The sequence below is a fragment of the Thalassophryne amazonica genome, chromosome 18 (assembly GCF_902500255.1).
Source record: "Thalassophryne amazonica chromosome 18, fThaAma1.1, whole genome shotgun sequence".
Taxonomy (NCBI): Eukaryota; Metazoa; Chordata; class Actinopteri; order Batrachoidiformes; family Batrachoididae; genus Thalassophryne; species Thalassophryne amazonica.
The window spans coordinates 39,142,468-39,162,541 of NC_047120.1; the positions used below are offsets into that span (position 1 = coordinate 39,142,468).

Consider the following 20,074-nt stretch of genomic DNA (forward strand, 5'->3'; position numbering starts at 1 on the left):
AGGACAACCATCTCTGCAGCAATCCACCAATCAGGCATGTATGGTAGAGTGGTCAGATGGAAGCCACTCCTTAGTAAAAGGCACATGGCAGCCCACCTGGAGTTTGCCAAAAGGCACCTGAAGGACTCTCAGATCATGGCAAACAAAACTTGAACTCTTTGGTGTGTATACCAAGTATCATGTTTGGAGGAAACCAGGCACCATCCCTACAGTGAAGCATAGTGGTGGCAGCATAATGTTGTGAGGATATTTTTCAGCAGCAGGAACTGGGCAACTAGTCAGGATTGAGGGAAAGATGAATGCAGCAATGTACAGAAACATCCTGGGTGACAACCTGCTCCAAAGTGCTCTTGACCTCAGGCTGTTCTGTGACAGTTCATCTTTCAGCAGGACAATGACCCTAAGCACACATCTAAGATATCAAAGGAGTGGCTTCAGGACAACTCTGTGAATGTCCTTGAGTGGCCCAGCCAGAGCCCAGACCTGAATCCAACTGAACATCTCTGGAGAGATCTGAAAATGGCTGTGCACTGATGGTCCCCATCCAACCTGATGGAGCATGAGAGGTGCTGCAAAGAGGAATGGCCAAAACTGTCCATAGATAGGTGCACCAAGCTTGTGGCATCATATTCAAGAAGACTTGAGGCTGTAATTGCTGCCAAGGGTGCATCAACAAAGTATTGAGCAAAGGGTGTGAATACTTATGTACATGTGATTTCTTGTTTTTTTATTTTTAATAAATTTGCAAAAATAAAAAAAACATTTTCATGTTGTCATTATGGGGTGTTGTGTGTTGAATTTCTGAGGATGGAAATAAATTTACTACATTTTGGAATAAGACTGTAACCTAACAAAATGTGGAAAAAGTGAAGCGCTGTGAATACTGTCTGGATGCACTGTAACCACCAGAAAATTATTTTTTGCACAATATAGCCCTTTCAAACACTTTAAAGAAGAATGTAAATGCAGAGATTAGTCCAGACACATAGGTTTGTGTGAGGACAATAATACAGGTTTGTCTGAGACCCCCTCCCGGATGTTATTAGGTGATTGAGATAAAAATAGCATCTGACACATCTGCTGCAACAGAGGCCTCCCCGTTTGGCTCTGTCAATCACAGGCCCAAACAAGATGGCAGGCTACGGGAGCAGGATCTTCTTTGTAACAGGCAAGTGAATTTTTTTTTTTTTTTAAATACATCCAACACTGATAGGACGTGTTGCTTAAGATTATTCTGATAAAGTGGTGAGCGTTTGTATTTCCACAGTTTGTGCTGTCTATTTGTTGAGGGCCAATGCAGAGATCAAATTCACCATTCCTGTTGGAAGGTTATTTACATATGAGCTGATGAGAGAGACTTTTCAGAATGACTTTGAACCTTTGTCAAAACTATACGGTAAGAATGGCGATCACATTAACTAGCAATCTAAATTTTACACACGCATATATAGATATAGACAGATAGATAGATATATGTATATATATAATCTGTTTTCCTCCTTTTGTGCACCATAAAGCTGGCCACTTGTACGATGATCCCATGATCTTTAAGTGTAACCTGCAGAATTTCCCAGACCTTCCAGAGTGGCTTCGTTTCACCCAGAGACACCCATATGATAACGGATTCCTATATGGAACCCCGGTAACTCCAGGAAAGAGCATAATTGAGGTAAACATTCATTATATACGCAAACAACGACAAAATTAAAGACTTTCACTTCCCTCTAGAACTTGCAACAAATGTTAACGATCCAGGAAGCATGGGCGGCTCCAGGATTTTATAGATAGGGTGGGCGCAGGGGGCAGTGGTGGATGAGGGTGCCAAACTGTATCATTGTGCACTCAGAGCTCAATATTCAATTTTCCTAATATTTTGAGCAATCAGTGATGGCCACCAGACCAAATATGACTGTGTCAATAAAATAAACTGACTCGCTCATTTCAAGATACACATAACCTCAAAACTATACATACATTCAGGTCTGTAAGTATTTGGACACTGACACAATTTTTGTAATCTTGTCTTCGTACACCACCACAATGGAGTTGAAATCTCCTTGTAGTAAAGACTTTTACCTTTAATTGAAAGAGTTCAACAAAAATGTTACATTAACCATTAAAGATTTAGAGCTGTTTTTATACACAGTCCCTCCACCGACAGGGGCCATAAGGAGCTGTACAAATTAATATGAGGATTATTGTTAATACAAATCATCACTTTTACAGCCAATTTTCTTCAGACAAGCCTATATTCCAATGCCTAGGAACAACTCAGCCCTAGTCTCGAGAGGCCATGAGCTGCATATTTAGGGTGGGTATTTGTAAAAGCAAATGTTTTTGACACGTTTTTAAACTTAACATTGTGAGATTAAACAGAACATTTTCTATTCAGTTCCACCAAAATAAGTTCAGGCTTATTGCTATAAAACAAATGCATTTGTAGTTAATTAGATTAGATTAGATTAGATTAGATTAGATTAGATTACATAAAACAGAACTTTATTGATCCCTTGGGAAGACTACCTCAGGGAAATTGAGGTTCCAGCAGCTTTGTATCACAGTACACAGGGTAAGAAGCACACAGAGTATCAAAAGTGAAAAGAAAAAAGAATAAGTGCAATTTTCAGTTGTATCATCGTTTTTATTAGTGTTAGGTCTAATATGGAGTCACCTACTCACTTCTTGCTGTTGAAGGAAAAAAACCCAAACAGAACTCACAATTTAGCTGATGTTAAACAGATGCAAGATGCTATATGAGAATTTGCATGCAAAGTAATTTTTTATCATAAGGTTTGGAGTAATGAGTTATCAGTCTAGACTTAAACATTTTAACCAAAACTGATTCATTTCAAAAAGCAGAGGATTCCACAAAAAATGGAAAATAACAGGCCAGCTTCTTGTTTTCCCAAAGAACATACTCTTAACCAGCATCCTGAGAATGATGGGCTTGAGCCGGCACATAAGGCTCAACCAGTTCCCTTTGATAGGTCGGGGCTCAACCATTTAAATTCTTTATATGACAAAGCTCTAGTCACACCATGATGCATGAATAATGTGGAAAGATGCAAATTAAAGTTTTTGGGATGGCTAGTCACATTCCAGGAGGAAGGTTGCCACCATGGCTACCAATTTGGAGCCGTCTATGCCAAAAAGAAACTTGTCATTGAAGTGAAGAGATACAAAGCTCTTCCAAAATTCCAATCAGAAAACATCTTCCAAAAACAAACAAACAAACAAAACAACATATAAATAAAATAAAATAAAATAAAAATTTCAATATATTTTATTTTCAATCCCAGCTATGCAGATAGTGAAAGTCAGTATTCATTTTCAGGATTACATAACTGATAGGGGTATAAACATCACAAACCAGTAGACTACTAGGAATACAGAACCTTTTAGAATTTTAAATGTTTTTATTTTTATTTTATGATGTCAAATTTTACATATCAGGCCTCATTATACGAAATATTTTAGAATGGAAAATCTTACATGATCTTTATTTTTAAAAGTCTAATATTTGATTGAATTTGGTCATGTTGATGAGAGACTGAGTTTTATTTTAAGATTTGATTGAAAGCTTTTATTTTTGTTTATTTTATTTTTCTGTTACAAAGAAGTTTGGATTATGTATGTATGTATTTATTTATGTATGTATGTAACATTTACTCATCATCAAACAGTAAAAGGGGGGCAGCACGGTGGCTTAGTGGTTAGCACTATTGCTGTTGTGGGCTGGGGTGTTTGGCTGGCTTGGTTTTTGTTTTCTGTTTCTCCCACCAGGTGGTATGCATTCAGGACTGAGTGGCTGAGCATCAGGACCTCACCCTGAACACCTGAGGCTTGTTTTCACGTGCAGGTCATCAGGACTCACAGCTGTGGTGTATTTTGTCTTAATCAGAAATTGCTGCATTTAAACCTTGAATGCACAGTGTGTGATTGCCAGAGACTCGACCTTGTGAGCAGACGTGTGAGATCGACGTCAGGAGAACAATCTCACCATCACGGACGCAGAGACCGCTCCAGGTTTGACGCCACAGTCTGTGAAGGAGGATTGGGTGAGGTCTCACGCTCTTCAGCACACTTCCTGAGGTAATTTGGTTTTGGTGACTTTTATGAAGTAATGATAGTGGATTTGGTGTCCCTCACACCTTGTGTTAGTGAGCTGTCACGTTATGCTAATTGTCTAATCAGCTTCTGCTGCAGTGGAGATTTGAACTGTGTTGTTCCATGCCTGCAGGGTAAGAAGCTGATGTATAGATTTAAGCCAGGAAGTGTTTGCTGATTGCGTGCACCTTTGAGTTGTGTCTCTCTGTGTGGAGTTGGACTCACCTCATGTTTTCTTTCTTCACAGACTCGGTTTGTCGCGGCCACCTGGGGGGTGTCGGCGGGGTCCCTGGGTCCGAACTGCTGTGGCTCCGGACCGTTTGCGCTGTTAAGAGCGCGCCGTGTTTCCACCTCACCAGACCGCGGACTGTTTAGTTGTTTAGCATCACTCACTGTTATGTTTATTAAATTCTGTTATCCTTTGAACCGTGCTCTGCTTATTTTATGCTGGGTCCTTCAAACGCTGGGTCGGTGCTCCGACCGCGTCAGAAACATAACAATTGCCTCATACAACCCTTGGCAATAATTATGGAATCACCGGCCTCAGAGGATGTTCATTCAGTTGTTTAATTTTGTAGAAAAAAAAAAGCAGATCACAGACATGACACAAAACTAAAGTCATTTCAAATGGCAACTTTCTGGCTTTAAGAAATCAAGAAAAAAAAATTGTGGCAGTCAGTAACGGTTACTTTTTTAGACCAAGCAGAGGGGAAAAAAATATGGACTCACTCAATTCTGAGGAATAAATTACGGACTCACCCTGTAAATTTTCATCCCCAAAACTAACACCTGCATCAAATCAGATCTGCTTGTTAGTCTGCATCTAAAAAGGAGTGAACACACCTTGGAGAGCTGTTGCACCAAGTGGACTGACATGAATCATGGCTCCAACACGAGAGATGTCAATTGAAACAAAGGAGAGGATCATCAAACTCTTAAAAGAGGGTAAATCATCACGCAATGTTGCAAAAGATGTTGGTTGTTCACAGTCAGCTGTGTCTAAACTCGACCAAATACAAACAACATGGGAAGGTTGTTAAAGACAAACATACTGGTAGACCAAGGAAGACATCAAAGCGTCAAGACAGAAAACTTAAAGCAATATGTCTCAAAAATCGAAAATGCACAACAAAACAAATGAGGAACGAATGGGAGGAAACTGGAGTCAACGTCTGTGAACGAACTGTAAGAAACCGCCTAAAGGAAATGGGATTTACATACAGAAAAGCTAAACGAAAGCCATCATTAACACCTAAACAGAAAAAAGCAAGGTTACAATGGGCTAAGGAAAAGCAGTCGTGGACTGTGGATGACTGGATGAAAGTCATATTCAGTGATGAATCTCGAATCTGCATTGGGCAAGGTGATGATGCTGGAACCTTTGTTTGGTGCTGTTCCAATGAGATTTATAAAGATGACTGCATGAAGAGAACATGTAAATTTCCACAGTCATTGATGATATGGGGCTGCATGTCAGGTAAAGGCAGTGGGGAGATGGCTGCCATTACATCATCAATAAATGCACAAGTTTATGTTGAGAGAAAGTTGGAGCCAGATTGATGAGACTGCAAGCTGTTATAAAAGCCAGAGGTGGTGCAACAAAATACTAGTGATGTGTTGGAGCATTCTTTTGTTTTTCATGATTCCATAATTTATTCCTCAGAATTGAGTGATTCCATATTTTTTTCCCTCTTCTTGGTCTAAAAAAGTAACCGTTACTGACTGTCACAATTTTTTTTCTTGATTTCTTATAGTGTTTCTTAAAGCCAGAAAGTTGCCATTTGAAATGACTTTAGTTTTGTGTCATGTCTGTGATCTGCTTTTTTTCTACAAAATTAAACAACTGAATAAACATCCTCAGAGGCCGGTGATTCCATAAATTTTGCCAGGGGTTGTAGCAAGAAGGTCATGGGATCGATTCCCAACTGCGGCCTTTCTGTGTTGAGTTTGTGTGTTCTCCCCATGTTTGCGTGGGTTCTCTCTGAGTGCCCCGGCTTCCTCCCACATTCAAGGACATGCAGGAGAGGTGGATTGAAAACGTGTCCGTACACCTACGGGAAATTATCCATAAGTGTGTGCGGGTGTGAATGTGTTTGTTTATCTATATGCAGTGGCGCGCCAGGGATTTTGGGCCCCATGAAAAGAAGTCTTACTGGGCCACCCCCCATATTATTTTGTATTTTTATAATTGTATTAAGGACCTCTCTGGGCCCCTGTCAATCATGGGCCCTAGAATCCTTCTCCTTATTCTCCCCTTTTCTGCACCCCTGTCTATATGTGGCCCCATGACAGATCGGCGTCCTGTCCAGAGTTTACCCTGCCTCATACCCAGTGACTGCTGGGATAGGTTCCAGGCCCCCCCCCCCCCCCCCCCCCCACACACACACACTCACTGTGACCCCCCAATGTTATAAGTGGTTATAGAAAATGGATGAACAATAAGTGTTTAAATTACTGTAGGCATTTTATAGGCATTATAGGCTAAAGAAATTTAAAATTTGACATAATTTTTTAAAAATTTCTTTTCACTTTTCCATAATACGAGAATAATCTTTGTAACTTTCCTCCTTTGACAGATCTACGCCATCAACAAACGCAGCTATGAAACAGCCAGACACACACTTGTAATCAAGGCTGTTGCAGGTATGAATGATTTCAATGACACCATAAATAATACTGTGTTGATGAAACAGTACATAACAGACAAAAATTAGGAAATTGTGACGTCATTTATGGCACACACTGATCCTCCCCACAGAGAAAATGCTGCCCTATCAAGCAGAGTTCTTCATCAAGCTGAGGGAGATTGAGAAGGTGCTGCCCTCTTCTGTTCAGGATGAGATAAAGCAGGACCTGCAGAAGCTGTGGGACACCGAGGCCTTGGAGGTCGTCAACATCACCAACGCCCTCGACCGTGGCGGCAGAGTTCCCCTGCCGCTTGCAGGGCACTTTGAAGGGTAAACATTTGACCGTCTTTGTCAGAGGATGCGCCGATTTGCAACACCGGAGTAATGATTTTTGAAATCTGATGTGTGTCAGCGTGTATGTTAAGGTGGGGTCGGAGCAATATTTCTCAGAATGTCTCCTGAGGGCACTGACAACAGAGCATCAGAAACAGTGCAGGGCTGGGTCCAAAGTCAAGATCCCCGGAGGCTGCAACTTCTGCAGTATTCCCAGCAACTGTATTAGCTGGTGCAAGACCGAACTGGTGAGGACTCAGAACACTTAGATCCATCCACCAAGTCTAGAGAGACATTTATCTCTGGCAGCAGAATTAATATTTTACCATTAAATTTGCTTTTATACAAAAAATACAACCTAAAACATCAGGGAAAATGCCCCGAACACTTTGTTTTATTGTGACTTTTGCTCTTTGAGGTCTAGTGCAGCAGATAACAGAATATTGACAGACAAATCCTTCAAATGGTGATACAAGCACCAAATTCCGCACAAAGACTCCTTAGACATTACTCTTTTGAAAAAACTGGCCACTTGAATTTTCAATAGGCCAGGTAGGGGTCAATTGAAGAATTACACAGGGGTCAAAAATTAAAAATTCTCCAATCAAATTGAAAACTATACCATATTATTTGTCTGATCATAAAGATTCCAAAAAGGTATAGTTTGGACTATCTGTGACTGAATGTTATGGAGTTATAGGGTAAAAACAGCAAGAATGGCGACAAAGGTCAATTTCAGTTTGTACAGGGGTCAAAAGTTAAAGTTGCTCCAATTTTGGTAAAAAAAAAAAAAAGTGATGCAAAATGCTGGTTGAGGTAATAGGGTTTCAAAATGGAATAGTTTGCACCATGTGTCATGCTTAGTTATCAAATTATGGGGTAACATATGTCACATGTTATAGAATCCAATGGACGTCAACGTTGTTTGACCTTTACTTTGGAGACCAAACATTCAACACTGTCAAAACTATTTCATTTATTCATTTAAAATTTTTAACCCCTGTGTAATTCCTCAATTGACCCCTACCTGGCTATTGAAAATTCAAGTGGCCAGTTGTTTTTTCCAAAAAATAATGTCTAAGGAGTATTTGTGCCGAATGTGGTGCTTGCATTACCATTTGAAGGATTGTTTCAGTTAAAAATTTGGAAATAAAAAAATTCTTCAAAGTATCTTTTTGTTAACTAACTTCCTGATTGAGCTGCAGCCTCCAAGAATGGTGGTTGGTAACAAATTACAGAGATTTTTTTTGTTGTTGTTTCCTCAGTTTCCCATTAAGAAAGTTTTGCATTTGTCAAATACACATTTGACAAATGCACTTACGATACTTTCAGTTGTGGACATAAGTTTGCATAGATGTTGAATAAATACCTGCAAATGCAATTTTACCAAATATTTAAGGTTATCAAACAATATGTGTGTTAAGTTGGTTGGATGTGCAAACTCCAAGCAGGAAGGACCAGGTTGGATGCAAACCTGGGACCTTCTTGCTGTGAGATAACAGTGCTAACCACTAAGCCACCGTGCGGCCCAGTTTTTCAACTTTTATTTTTAAATATCTTTATGTGGAAATAAAGTAGAGTTGCCAACTGATATAACACACATATTGTTTGATCAGTTGGCTTATGCGCAGTTGGATAAAAGTGAGTTTAAAAGATTTGACCGTTGGGGAGAGATGGTGCTGATGGAGGCATGGATCAGGTCCAGAAGAGCATCAAGGGCTTGAGTGCACAAAGTGGTTGCAAATCTCAAAGCAGGCCATTGCCTTTGTCAAAGCTGGGGAGACACCAAAATCTGCCAAAACATCATTCATCATGGGTATCCTGAGCTCAGCAAGGGCTAGCAGCGGTTGGTGATTCTTGAGCAGGAGGTGAAGTTCCCTAGTCATGCTGCAACCACCGCCCTCCAACCATATACTACTGTTGTGTTTGAGTCTAACAAGTTGTGATACTGAAACTGATATTCCCATAGGAAGGTTACTTGGAAGAGGCCTATGAGAGGAAGTTCCTAAAGTATGTAGGACTAATCAGCAGCTGTCAGCACGCTGCCTAGAAAAGGAGCTTGAGGATATGTGGTCCTTTCCTAAGCCAGAGCTTTTGGTTTGGGTATCGAGGGAGAGACGAAGAGGACAGCTATCTACAGTATCACTGATGCTGCATTGATAGTAGTGGCTCAAAAATGGAGAACCATGCTGTCACAGCCAACTGGACCCGAGCTAGGATCTGATCAACTCTGGCTGGGTCAACTGAAGGAGGGTATATGATGTTGAAAGACCAGAAAACCTGATTATTACAAGAAGATCACTGAAGGCTTGACATCAGTAACTGAATGCATACATCCAAGGTGTATATAAACTTACATCCACAACTGTATAGTTGTGATTTTTCTGTGATTCTTTCTAAATAATGTGACATAAGCACAACCTCGTCCAATGTGTTGTCTCACAGTTGCCCTATGTCTCCTTTCCAGTTTGATCTGTCAAAGCAGGCGTCTGTGCCACCTGCGCCCACAATGGGGCCGGGAATCCTGGAGTCTGTAGGTGACTTCGACCCTCCCGAGTCTCCCCCCAGCAGAGATTATTTCCCAGACTACATCGTGACAGTGATTGTTCCACTGATCATCGCCATTGTCCTTTGCATCCTGCTGGCTTACATCATGTTTGGCAGGCGAGAGGGCGTGTACGTGTCAGTTGTTACCCGACGTTATAAAAAGTACATTCTGCTGTCATTCACAATCGAATTTAGAGTCAAATCAAGAGTTGAACACTTACCAAAAATGGGATATTGACATGAAAACTGTGCTAAATACTCTATCCTCACTGCAAAATTGGCCTTCATCCCAGTACATCTATTTGCACTTTTGCAGAAATTGTGATTTTTTTTTTATGGTTTTAAACAAATGATCATACCAAATGTGATATTTGATTTATTCTGCAAAGTCTGATGTGTTCTTTTTTGTCCTACAGTGAAAAAAGGAATGCTTTAACAAATCAGTAAGTAACTGTTCTCTTTACTGTTACTGCTTTGTTACTACAAGCAACAGTGGCCACTAGTGGCCACAGGATGCTGCGATTAGCAACACATCTTGACAAGCAACTTGATATGCCTGTTGTTATTTTATTTTTCATGTTAAAAAATACCAACAATGAGTCAAATAGGAGATTTACTCTTCTCTAGTAAATGTAATAAATAAAGTCAGTTTTTTTTTTTTTTTGAACCAGTGGTGGCACAGTTCAGCTAATCACAAACAAAGCTAACTTTATTCATTCAAGGATTAGCTTTCCAAATAATTTTGAAAACCATTAGCAGACCAATTAGCTTCATCTACATTTAATCCTTCTAACTTTAGGTCAGTTACCTTTTTTTTTTTTTTTTTTTTTTTTTTTGGTGGGCACAGTTCAATCACAAACAAAGCTAACTTTATTCATTCAAGGATTAGCTTTCCAAATAATTTTGAAAACCATTAGTGGACCAATTAGCTTCAACTACATTTAATCCTTCCAACCTTTGGGTCAGTTAACTTTTTTTTGGTGGGCACAGTTCAGCTAACAACCAAACAAAGCTAACTTTTGTCATTCAAGGATTAGCTTTCCAAATAATTTTGAAAACCATTAGCGGACCAATTAGCTTCATCTACATTTAATCCTTCTAACTTTAGGTCAGTTACCTTTTTTTTTTTTTTTTTTTTTTTTTTTTTTTTTTGGTGGGCACAGTTCAGCTAATCACCAAACAAAGCTAACTTTTTTCATTCATGGATTAGCTTTCCAAATAATTTTGAAAACCATTAGCGGACCAATTAGCTTCAACTATATTTAATCCTTCTAATTTTAGGTCAGTTAACTTTTTTTTTTTTTTTTTTTTTTTGGTGGGCACAGTTCAGCTCATCACCAAACAAAGCTAACTTTTTTCATTCATGGATTAGCTTTCCAAATTATTTTGAAAACCGTTAGCGGACCAATTAGCTTCAGCTATATTTAATCCTTCCAACCTTTGGGTCAGTTAACTTTTTTTCTTTTTTTTTTGGTGGGCACAGTTCAGCTAATCACCAAACTGTTAATTAGCAAAGATAACCCTTTCATGGTCACCTCATGTTGCCATGTTAAACGCCATATTATGCTATAACATGTTGAAATTTCTGCTCCTTATGTCTGTTTTTAGGGTTTTAATGCCCAAATACAAAAAAAACTGCTATATTCATATAACAAAAAAGTTAGAGGTTAGCAGTAGCTTCAGCCAAATGTTTATCAGTTTAGCGCTGCAGTCAACATTTTCGTTAACGAAATGAAATAATGTGCTCATGTTGTGTTGTTTTCTGCAGAATTCAGCTGTACCACCACCACACCATTAATGAGAACACTGACGAGCTGAGGAACATGGCGGGAAGCCGCAGCGTCCCTCCACCTCTGTCCACGCTACCCATGTTCAACAGCCGGACTGGGGACACGGCACCGCCGCTGCAGTCTGACAGTCCCACCATCCCTCTTATCATGGCCCAGCAGTAAGACCGCCACACCTCCAGCTACTGATTCCCATTGCTATTTGTCAAATTATTATCAGTGATAATATCAGTGGTCTGATGACAGTTATAATTAGAGTTTGTTTACTTGTTCTTGCAGTGATCCCTACAGTGACACGCTGCCAAGGTAAACCCTCTCAGGAAACCTGCCCTTGCTTCATATTTATTACATATATTTAATTATTGTTTATTCATTAGAGATGCTTGAAAGATTCCTGACGCTGTTTATTTTTTAATATTTTTTACAGGAAATAAGAGCATCGCAGGACAACTCCCTATAAAATGCACTCACCAACTTGGGCTTGCTTTTATTGCTTTATGACATCAGTAACCATTTTTATGACATCAGTGACCGTATTTAAGCTTCTGACAGAAATCTGTGGCAAAATCGAATCTAGCCCAACCACTGGCCCGGCTATGAATTGGGCCGGATACTGGCCTCCATTTTGGAGTGAGATTTCCCACTCCTAAACAACCAATAGGAGAGCAGCGCTTGCACCCCATCAAAGTGAGGCTGACCAGCGTCTTGGCTACCAACCAATCACAGGCTAGGAGAGAGAGGGCCGGTTGTCAGGCTAAATCGAATCCATTGTTCAGTGCCACGAGAGGGCACTAGAGAGCACACCTCTGTTTATCTGTCCTTAACTAAGTGCATGTGGTGGTGCTATTCTGCCAAAGTATAAGTAACATGGACATCAATAATGACTTTATGCTCATTTAAAATAATCCTGAATCCAAATCTGGCTCCCGATTGGCTCTTTATTAACCCAAAACCTATCGCTTAATTGAATCCAACTGACATCTAATCAGATAAACAAGCAAACAAATAAACAAACAGGGTTATGTCCTACTGGTTTCTCATTATCTCAGCTATATATTTAATATATTGGGGCTTGATTGTTGCCATCTCTCTTATAAATGTGTATTCTTACCCACAAGATCCAGATTGCTGTCCCTATCTGCAGAAAGATATACACGTTCATTGTCATTGATAATTTACACATGCCTGATTGTTTTCCTGTTAATATCTGTGCATTATAATTTCAAAAATTGGACAAGAAATCAACTCTTTTAAACCTTTGGCAACATTTTAAAAAAGAAATTCCTCTAACTGCAGCTTGACCTTATGGTATCTGGCAACATACATCACACGTCAGAAAACGGGCATTAATCTTGTTTTCCATTTCCTTTGCAGACAAAGCATTCAGAATGTTCAAAGCTTTTCATTATGTAAGTCCCGATAGTTTAACCAATAATTTGCATCACTTTTTACCAAAATTTGAGCAACTATAATGTTTGTCCCCCTTTGTCGCCATGTTTGCAATTCTTTCCCATAACTCCAAAATTTTCAGCCACAGACAGTATAAATTATACCTATTTGGACTATTTTTGATTAGATAAATAACGTGGTATACTTTTCAACATGATTGGGGCAATATTAAATTTTGACCCCTGTATAATTTCTAATTGATCTACCCCTCATGAAGGTTCTAATTCATGTTTGTGTCGGCCATAGCATATTGAGGCTGGATCCTAACCATCTAAGTGTACCGTAGTAAACAGTGGCCCATAGTTTCTCAGACTTCTGTTATATGTGTTGTTGATTTTTAGGCTGTCCTTTGTGGGGCTTTTATATCAAACGACATTATATTTAAAGGTGTGTTTAACATTTTGTCGGCCTCTTTTGCATACAGTACAACCCCTGAATCCCAGAAATTATGGAATCACCGGCCTCGGAGGATGTTCATTCAGTTGTTTAATTTTGTAGAAAAAAAAGCAGATCACAGACATGACACAAAACTAAAGTCATTTCAAATGGCAACTTTCTGGCTTTAAGAAACACTATGAGAAATCAGGGAAAAAAAATTGTGGCAGTCAGTAACGGTTACTTTTTTAGATGAAGCAGAGGGGAAAAAAATATGGAATCACTCAATTCTAAGGAAAAAATTATGGAATCATGAAAAGCAAAAGAACGCTCCAACACATCACTAGTATTTTGTTGCACCACCTCTGGCTTTTATAACAGCTTGCAGTCTCTGAGGCATGGACTTAATGAGTGACAAACAGTACTCATCAGTCTGGTTCCAACTTTCTCTGATTGCTGTTGCCAGATCAGCTTTGCAGGTTGGAGCCTTGTCATGGACCATTTTCTTCAACTTCCACCAAAGATTTTCAATTGGATTAAGATCCGGACTATTTGCAGGCCATGACATTGACCCTATGTGTCTTTTTGCAAGGATTGTTTTCACAGTTTTTGCTCTATGGCAAGATGCATTATCATCTTGAAAAATGATTTCATCATCCCCAAACATCCTTTCAATTGATGGGATAAGAAAAGTGTCCAAAATATCAATGTAAATGTGCATTTATTGATGATGTAATGACAGCCATCTCCCCAGTGCCTTTACCTGACATGCAGCCCCATATCATCAATGACTGTGGAAATTTACATGTTCTCTTCAGGCAGTCATCTTTATAAATCTCATTGGAACGGCACCAAACAAAAGTTCCAGCATCATCACCTTGCCCAATGCAGATTTGAGATTCATCACTGAATATGACTTTCATTCCAGTCATCCACAGTCCACGATTGCTTTTTCTTAGCCCATTGTAACCTTGTTTTTTTCTGTTTAGGTGTTAATGATGGCTTTCGTTTAGCTTTTCTGTATGTAAATCCCATTTCCTTTAGGCGGTTTCTTACAGTTCGGTCACATACGTTGACTCCAGTTTCCTCCCATTCGTTCCTCATTTGTTTTGTTGTGCATTTTTGATTTTTGAGACATATTGCTTTAAGTTTTCTGTCTTGACGCTTTGATGTCTTCCTTGGTCTACCAGTATGTTTGCCTTTAACAACCTTCCCATGTTGTTTGTATTTGGTCCAGAGTTTAGACACAGCTGACTGTGAACCAACATCTTTTGCAACATTATGTGATGATTTACCCTCTTTTAAGAGTTTGATAATCCTCTCCTTTGTTTCAATTGACATCTCTCGTGTTGGAGCCATGATTCATGTCAGTCCACTTGGTGCAACAGCTCTCCAAGGTGTGATCACTCCTTTTTAGATGCAGACTAATGAGCAGATCTGATTTGATGCAGGTGTTAGTTTTGGGGATGAAAATTTACAGGGTGATTCCATAATTTATTCCTCAGAAATGAGTGAGTCCATATTTTTTTTCCCTCTGCTTGGTCTAAAAAAGTAACCGTTACTGACTGCCACAATTTTTTTTCTTGATTTCTTATAGTGTTTCTTAAAGCCAGAAAGTTGCCTTTTGAAATGACTTTAGTTTTGTGTCATGTCTGTGATCTGCTTTTTTTCTATAAAATTAAACAACTGAATGAACATCCTCAGAGGCCGGTGATTCCATAATTATTGCCAGGGGTTGTATATGAAGAGCTCATCTGCAAAAATAAATGTCAGATTTATTGTTTTTGTTGTGTTGCTGCTGTAAAAGTGCTTTGTTATAATTGCTCTGAAACTCTGAAACAAAAGTAGTTATTATTACTATTATTACAACTATTATTACAACTTATTATTATTATTATTATTATTATTAATAATAATAATAATAATAATGATAATAATAATAATAATAACACGGATATGTCACAGATATGCATCTACCATGTCATTTAGGTCCTTAGCTTAAAACCTTCAGCTTCTGGGGGGCTTCGCTGCTCAGACCCCCCCAACTACAGCAATTTTAACCCCCTGCCATTTTAAGCATTTTTCTTTATTTGCATCTCACATGCCTGGAAAGTCCTCACCATCTCATTTAGGTCCTTCACACTTTATTTTCAGTAAATGCTTTTGGGCAGCATTAGCATGGCTAAAAACATTCAGCTTCTGGGAGGCTTCACCCCCTAGATCCCCAAAACATGGCCCTCTTAACCCCCCGCCATTTTAAGCATTTTTCTTTAATTGCGTCTCACATAGCTGGAAAGTCCTCACCGTCTCACTTAGGTCCTTCAGACTTTATTTTCAGTAAATGTTTCTAGGCAGCATTAGCATGGCTAAAAAATTTCATGCAATTTACACACTAAATAGTCACCGACTGACCTAAAAAACAAACAAAAAGTTACACAAAAACCTTACAGAGGATAAACATAGCAGTGCAAAAACAACATAATGAAAAATCTAATATCCTCTGCTGTAGCTCCAGAAAGTGTTCAACATTTGACATTTCCTGTTTCACTGTGGGTTCAAAATTTGGCACTTCCTTTTTCAGTGTCAACTTGCCACTGAATTCCCGCGAGATCCTACGAGAGCTCCTCTATTGTCACTCCAGGAAGTGTTGATCCAGGAAGTGTTCAGAATTTGACATTTCCTGTTTCACTGCGGACTCAAAATTTGGCACTTCTTGTTTGGGACTCCCTGTACCATGAGCGAGCTCACACCACGCATTATTATTATTATTATTATTATTATCATCATTATTATCCCCTTCCCCGCCAAAAGGGCTATTACAATGACCATTTGTCTCGATGCTTATCATTTGTGGTTTATTCGAAAAGCAAGAACTCTTTTGTTCATTTTAATTTTGTTTTATTTTACAGATGTATTTTTTGCTTTAGGAATGGACGATCAAAAACATCATAAACATGTAACAGTATGATGCAATCCAAAATCAACAACACACAGACTTCACTGTAATGTCAGTGCTGGTGAATTTAATGTTCAAAATCAACAACAATATAATTTATCCTGAAAATATGGCAATTTTATAATAAGCCAATTCGGCATCTCAGTCTGTGCAGTACATGCTGGACAGGGTCAAAGTTCACAACTACTCCCCCCCCCCCAAAAAAAAAAAAATTGTAAGCACCAACAGCAACGTAAATATTGAAAATTTTGAGGACTGGAAAGTTGACGTTTTGAAAGAATTTTGCAAAATGTGAGGCTACAAGAAGAAAAAAACTTGTGGCCTTATGTACTCACACTACAAAATGCCCCCGTAGTACTAACTAAAGAAGATGAATGAGAGCCCGTTAAGAAAGAATATTAGTTTCTATGTTATGTGTCGGACGCAGCCCGGAGAACCGACCAGCGTTTGAAGGACCCAGTATGAAATAAGCAGAGCACGGTACAAACGATAACAGAGTTTAATAAACATAACAGTGATGTGATAAATATAAAAGTGCGCGGTCTGGCGTGGTGGATTGCGGTGCGCTCCCAGCAGCGCTAACGGTCCGGAGCCAGAACCAGTTCGGACCCAAGGACCCCGCCGACACCCCCCAGGTGGCCGCGACAAACCGAGTCTGTGAATGAAGAAATCATCTTGTGAGTCCACACTCAACACACAGAGAGAACACTCAAAGGTGTACAAACAGCAAACACTTCCTGGCTTAATTACTAATCAGCTTCCCACCCTGCAGGCATGGAACATCCTGTTCACAAACTCACTGCAGTGGAAGCTAATTAAAACAACTAACATAACAGCTCAATATAACAAGGTGTGAGGGACACCACATTTACTGACTGTATAAATGTTAGTCACAAAATCTAACGTACCTCAGGAAGTGTGCTGACGAGCGTGAGACCTCACCCCCTCCTCTTTCACAGACCATGCATCAAACCTGGACGTTCTCTGCATCCACTGATGATGAGATGGCTCTTGAGACGATGATCTCACCCGTCTGGTCACAAGGTCGAGTCTCTGGCAAATACACACTGTATACTCCAGAATTAAATGCTACCATGTTCCAATCCATGTAGATGCACCACAGCTGTGAGTCCTGACGAGCCGCAGGTGATCAGGGTGAGGTCCTGATATCTCAGCCACACAGCCACTCAGTCCCAAATGCGCACCACCTGGAAGGAAAACCAAAAGACAGAAACAAAAGACAAACAAAAGCCAGCCAGGCACGCCAGCCACAACATTCTACTGCCATTTCTAAGTTGACAATTCCCGATCCTCACTGGGTGGATAGGAAGGGTTGCAAACTAAGGCCTTTTTTCTGGAATTTATGTAATTTTGTGTAAAAACATATACCAGATAAAATATTTTATTGTTTTTAAATTACATTATTGCAGTGGATCTAAAAATCTCTCATGGTTTTAGCTAAGTGTCATTCAGCAGGTGTGATATTTATGGGAATCTGACACATTTTGTTTTTCTGATTTTTCACAAGATCTACTGTATATCCACAATATAGGAATGACTTATATGTCCGCAAACAGCAGTGGACTTGTTGGCCACCAGACCTGGGCTTTCGAAATGAAAGAAAATGGCAAACTACTGTACATGCTTCAAAACCACACATATGTTGAAAACTACAGAGAAAGAAGGAAGAAGTGTCTGCTTTGTCAATATTCATAGAAAATCCTTTGTCTTTAACAAAATGTTGTCGTTGCTTTCAATGTCCACATGATGTCATCAGTGGGGTCCAACCTTAGACTGCAGGTTTTCTTTGGAGACTCAGAACCAGTGGCGGTTTTATGGGTGATTCTTAGACTAGGGGCACTTATTATGTCCTTTGATCATATTGTATGAAAAACAGAAAAAAGGGGAAATTTCACACTTTTATAGTTATCTTTACAATGAAAGTGTGTTAAGAAATTTGTTCTAGTAGTCTATGATGACTTTTTCACCTTTTTTCAGCATCATTATATGCAAATATTGCCGTTTTGTGCTTGTCTCACACCCAGACTTTTGATCTTCAATGATAAAAATGAATGGTACAAAAAGTTTTTTCTAATGCTTTAAAATATCTCTGAATAAAATATCAGTAAAATAATCAAAACATAATTGGGGTATTCAATGTCATACAACTGTTGTGATTTTTTTAAACAAAATGTAGTTGTCCCACACTATTGCCATAATTTCCACCACAACACTATAATGTCCCTTTAAACAGTTTGTATGAAAGATTGTTTGGGTAGTTTCTATGGAGATAAACAGTGACATCAAAGCACATGTATATAGCGCCAAATCACAACAAACAGTTGCCCCAAGGTGCTTTATATTGGAAGGCAATGGTGTGGTGGAAATTACATTTACAAGGCCAATAGTGCCCGTAGTTAAAGAATCACCCTTATATTGAATTACTCCCCGGGTGAGACCCCGTCCAAGTGCCCCCCAACCCCAAAAAATTGCACAAAGAGCCCGAGAGGTCGGTCTACTCGTATATAAGCTCCAATATCAGATTGCTTGCAAAGGAATACTGGTTTGTTTGAAACACTGAGAAGCATGAGAAGTGAGCAGATTGATGATTGTGAATACATGATGAATTATCCATGATAGTAGCAGTAATAATGTTGTGTGGGCCTGCTGAAGAGGAGGTACTGCTGGCCCACCACCACCAGATGGCGCCCTGCTTGAAGTGCGGGTTTCAAGCATGAGAGGGCGTCATAGCAACCGGGAGTGACAGCTGTTACTCGTCATCAGCATCAGCTGTCACTCATCCACATCATCACCACCACCTTAAAGGCCGGACTGCAACTCCACCTCCCCGCCGAGAAATCAACTACCAATCAGGTAATTCTCTGCTAAACCTTAACTTCGAGTATTAGTCTGATCTCTTTTTGCAGCCGTTTTCGTGGGACGGATACCCTGTCTGCGGAGTTGGCGTTTGGTGTGGACTGCGACGGCTTCGCCTCACACCCCACCCAGATAAGTGGTTATCTCAGGAGCTGCACGAGTGTGTGATTGGAGGTGGAGGTTCTCCCTCCTTACTGAATACAGACTGTGGGATTACGGAGTGTGCGACCTCACACTCATCAGGACTGTCTCTGTTCTCTGCCAGCAGTACCGGGTCTGACTGCTGAAGACAGCGGCCACCTGGGGCGCAGGGCTTGGCAGCTCCGGTGTTCTTCAGCTCCGTTGGCAGTGGAAGCTGTGTGGGATCCGGCTCTTCTCTCGCCAGGCGTCTTCTATCGTCGAGCCTGCCCACACATCACCTGGTGTATGATTGACAGTCCACCATATTGTTATTGTCTGTACGTCGTTGTGCGATTCACAACATTAAATTGTTACTTTTGGCTTATCCATTGTCCGTTCATTTACGCCCCCTGTTGTGGGTCCGTGTCACGACACTTTCACAACAAATAATTTGGGTTGTGTTATGATGCCTGGAGAGAATTTGAGCTTAAAATTATTTAACTGCTTTGATTTACTGGATAGGAGGGGCTTTAAAAATACAACTTTGTTTTTTCTTTAAAAAGTAAATTTAATGAGTTTTCACAGAGGCAAACTCATACATACAAACATAACACATTAAGACACACACACACACACACACTCTTGGTCAATGCACCTTTTCAGCATTTTTTTATCAGTTAACCACAATGAGCAACTATGTGCAGGTACCATCACACACACACAAAACCAAACAAACACATACACACACACTTAACGTGAAAATTAAGCCGGCTTCCCTCCCACACGGCTGATTTTACAACGTAAGTTCCCAAATTTTTCGTCTGTTGGCATCTGAAGGGAATCTGTACATCTTGAACCCTGTTTATGATGTACAGACTGGATCATTATGTCTATTT

At 39.8% G+C, this 20,074-nt stretch overlaps 1 protein-coding gene across 1 annotated transcript; it reads left to right on the forward strand.

The window, feature by feature from the left end:
* Positions 1-1,011: 1,011 nt before the first annotated feature.
* sgca (sarcoglycan, alpha) lies at positions 1,012-11,967 on the forward strand. The gene is made up of 11 exons (XM_034194560.1): positions 1,012-1,168; positions 1,268-1,396; positions 1,518-1,669; positions 6,684-6,750; positions 6,866-7,064; positions 7,147-7,315; positions 9,535-9,743; positions 10,031-10,057; positions 11,383-11,562; positions 11,681-11,707; positions 11,829-11,967. The coding sequence occupies exons 1-11, from the start codon at positions 1,132-1,134 to the stop codon at positions 11,833-11,835; spliced, it is 1,203 nt and encodes a 400-aa protein (XP_034050451.1). The 5' UTR covers positions 1,012-1,131; the 3' UTR covers positions 11,836-11,967.
* Positions 11,968-20,074: the final 8,107 nt, after the last annotated feature.

Bases quoted from the DNA above. Each gene is read 5' to 3' on its own strand.
- sgca (XM_034194560.1), top strand. From the start codon at position 1,132: ATGGCAGGCTACGGGAGCAGGATCTTCTTTGTAACAG. The intron at 1,397-1,517 runs GTAAGAATGGCG...TGCACCATAAAG, and splicing joins ACCTTTGTCAAAACTATACG to CTGGCCACTTGTACGATGAT. The intron at 6,751-6,865 runs GTATGAATGATT...TCCTCCCCACAG, and splicing joins TGTAATCAAGGCTGTTGCAG to AGAAAATGCTGCCCTATCAA.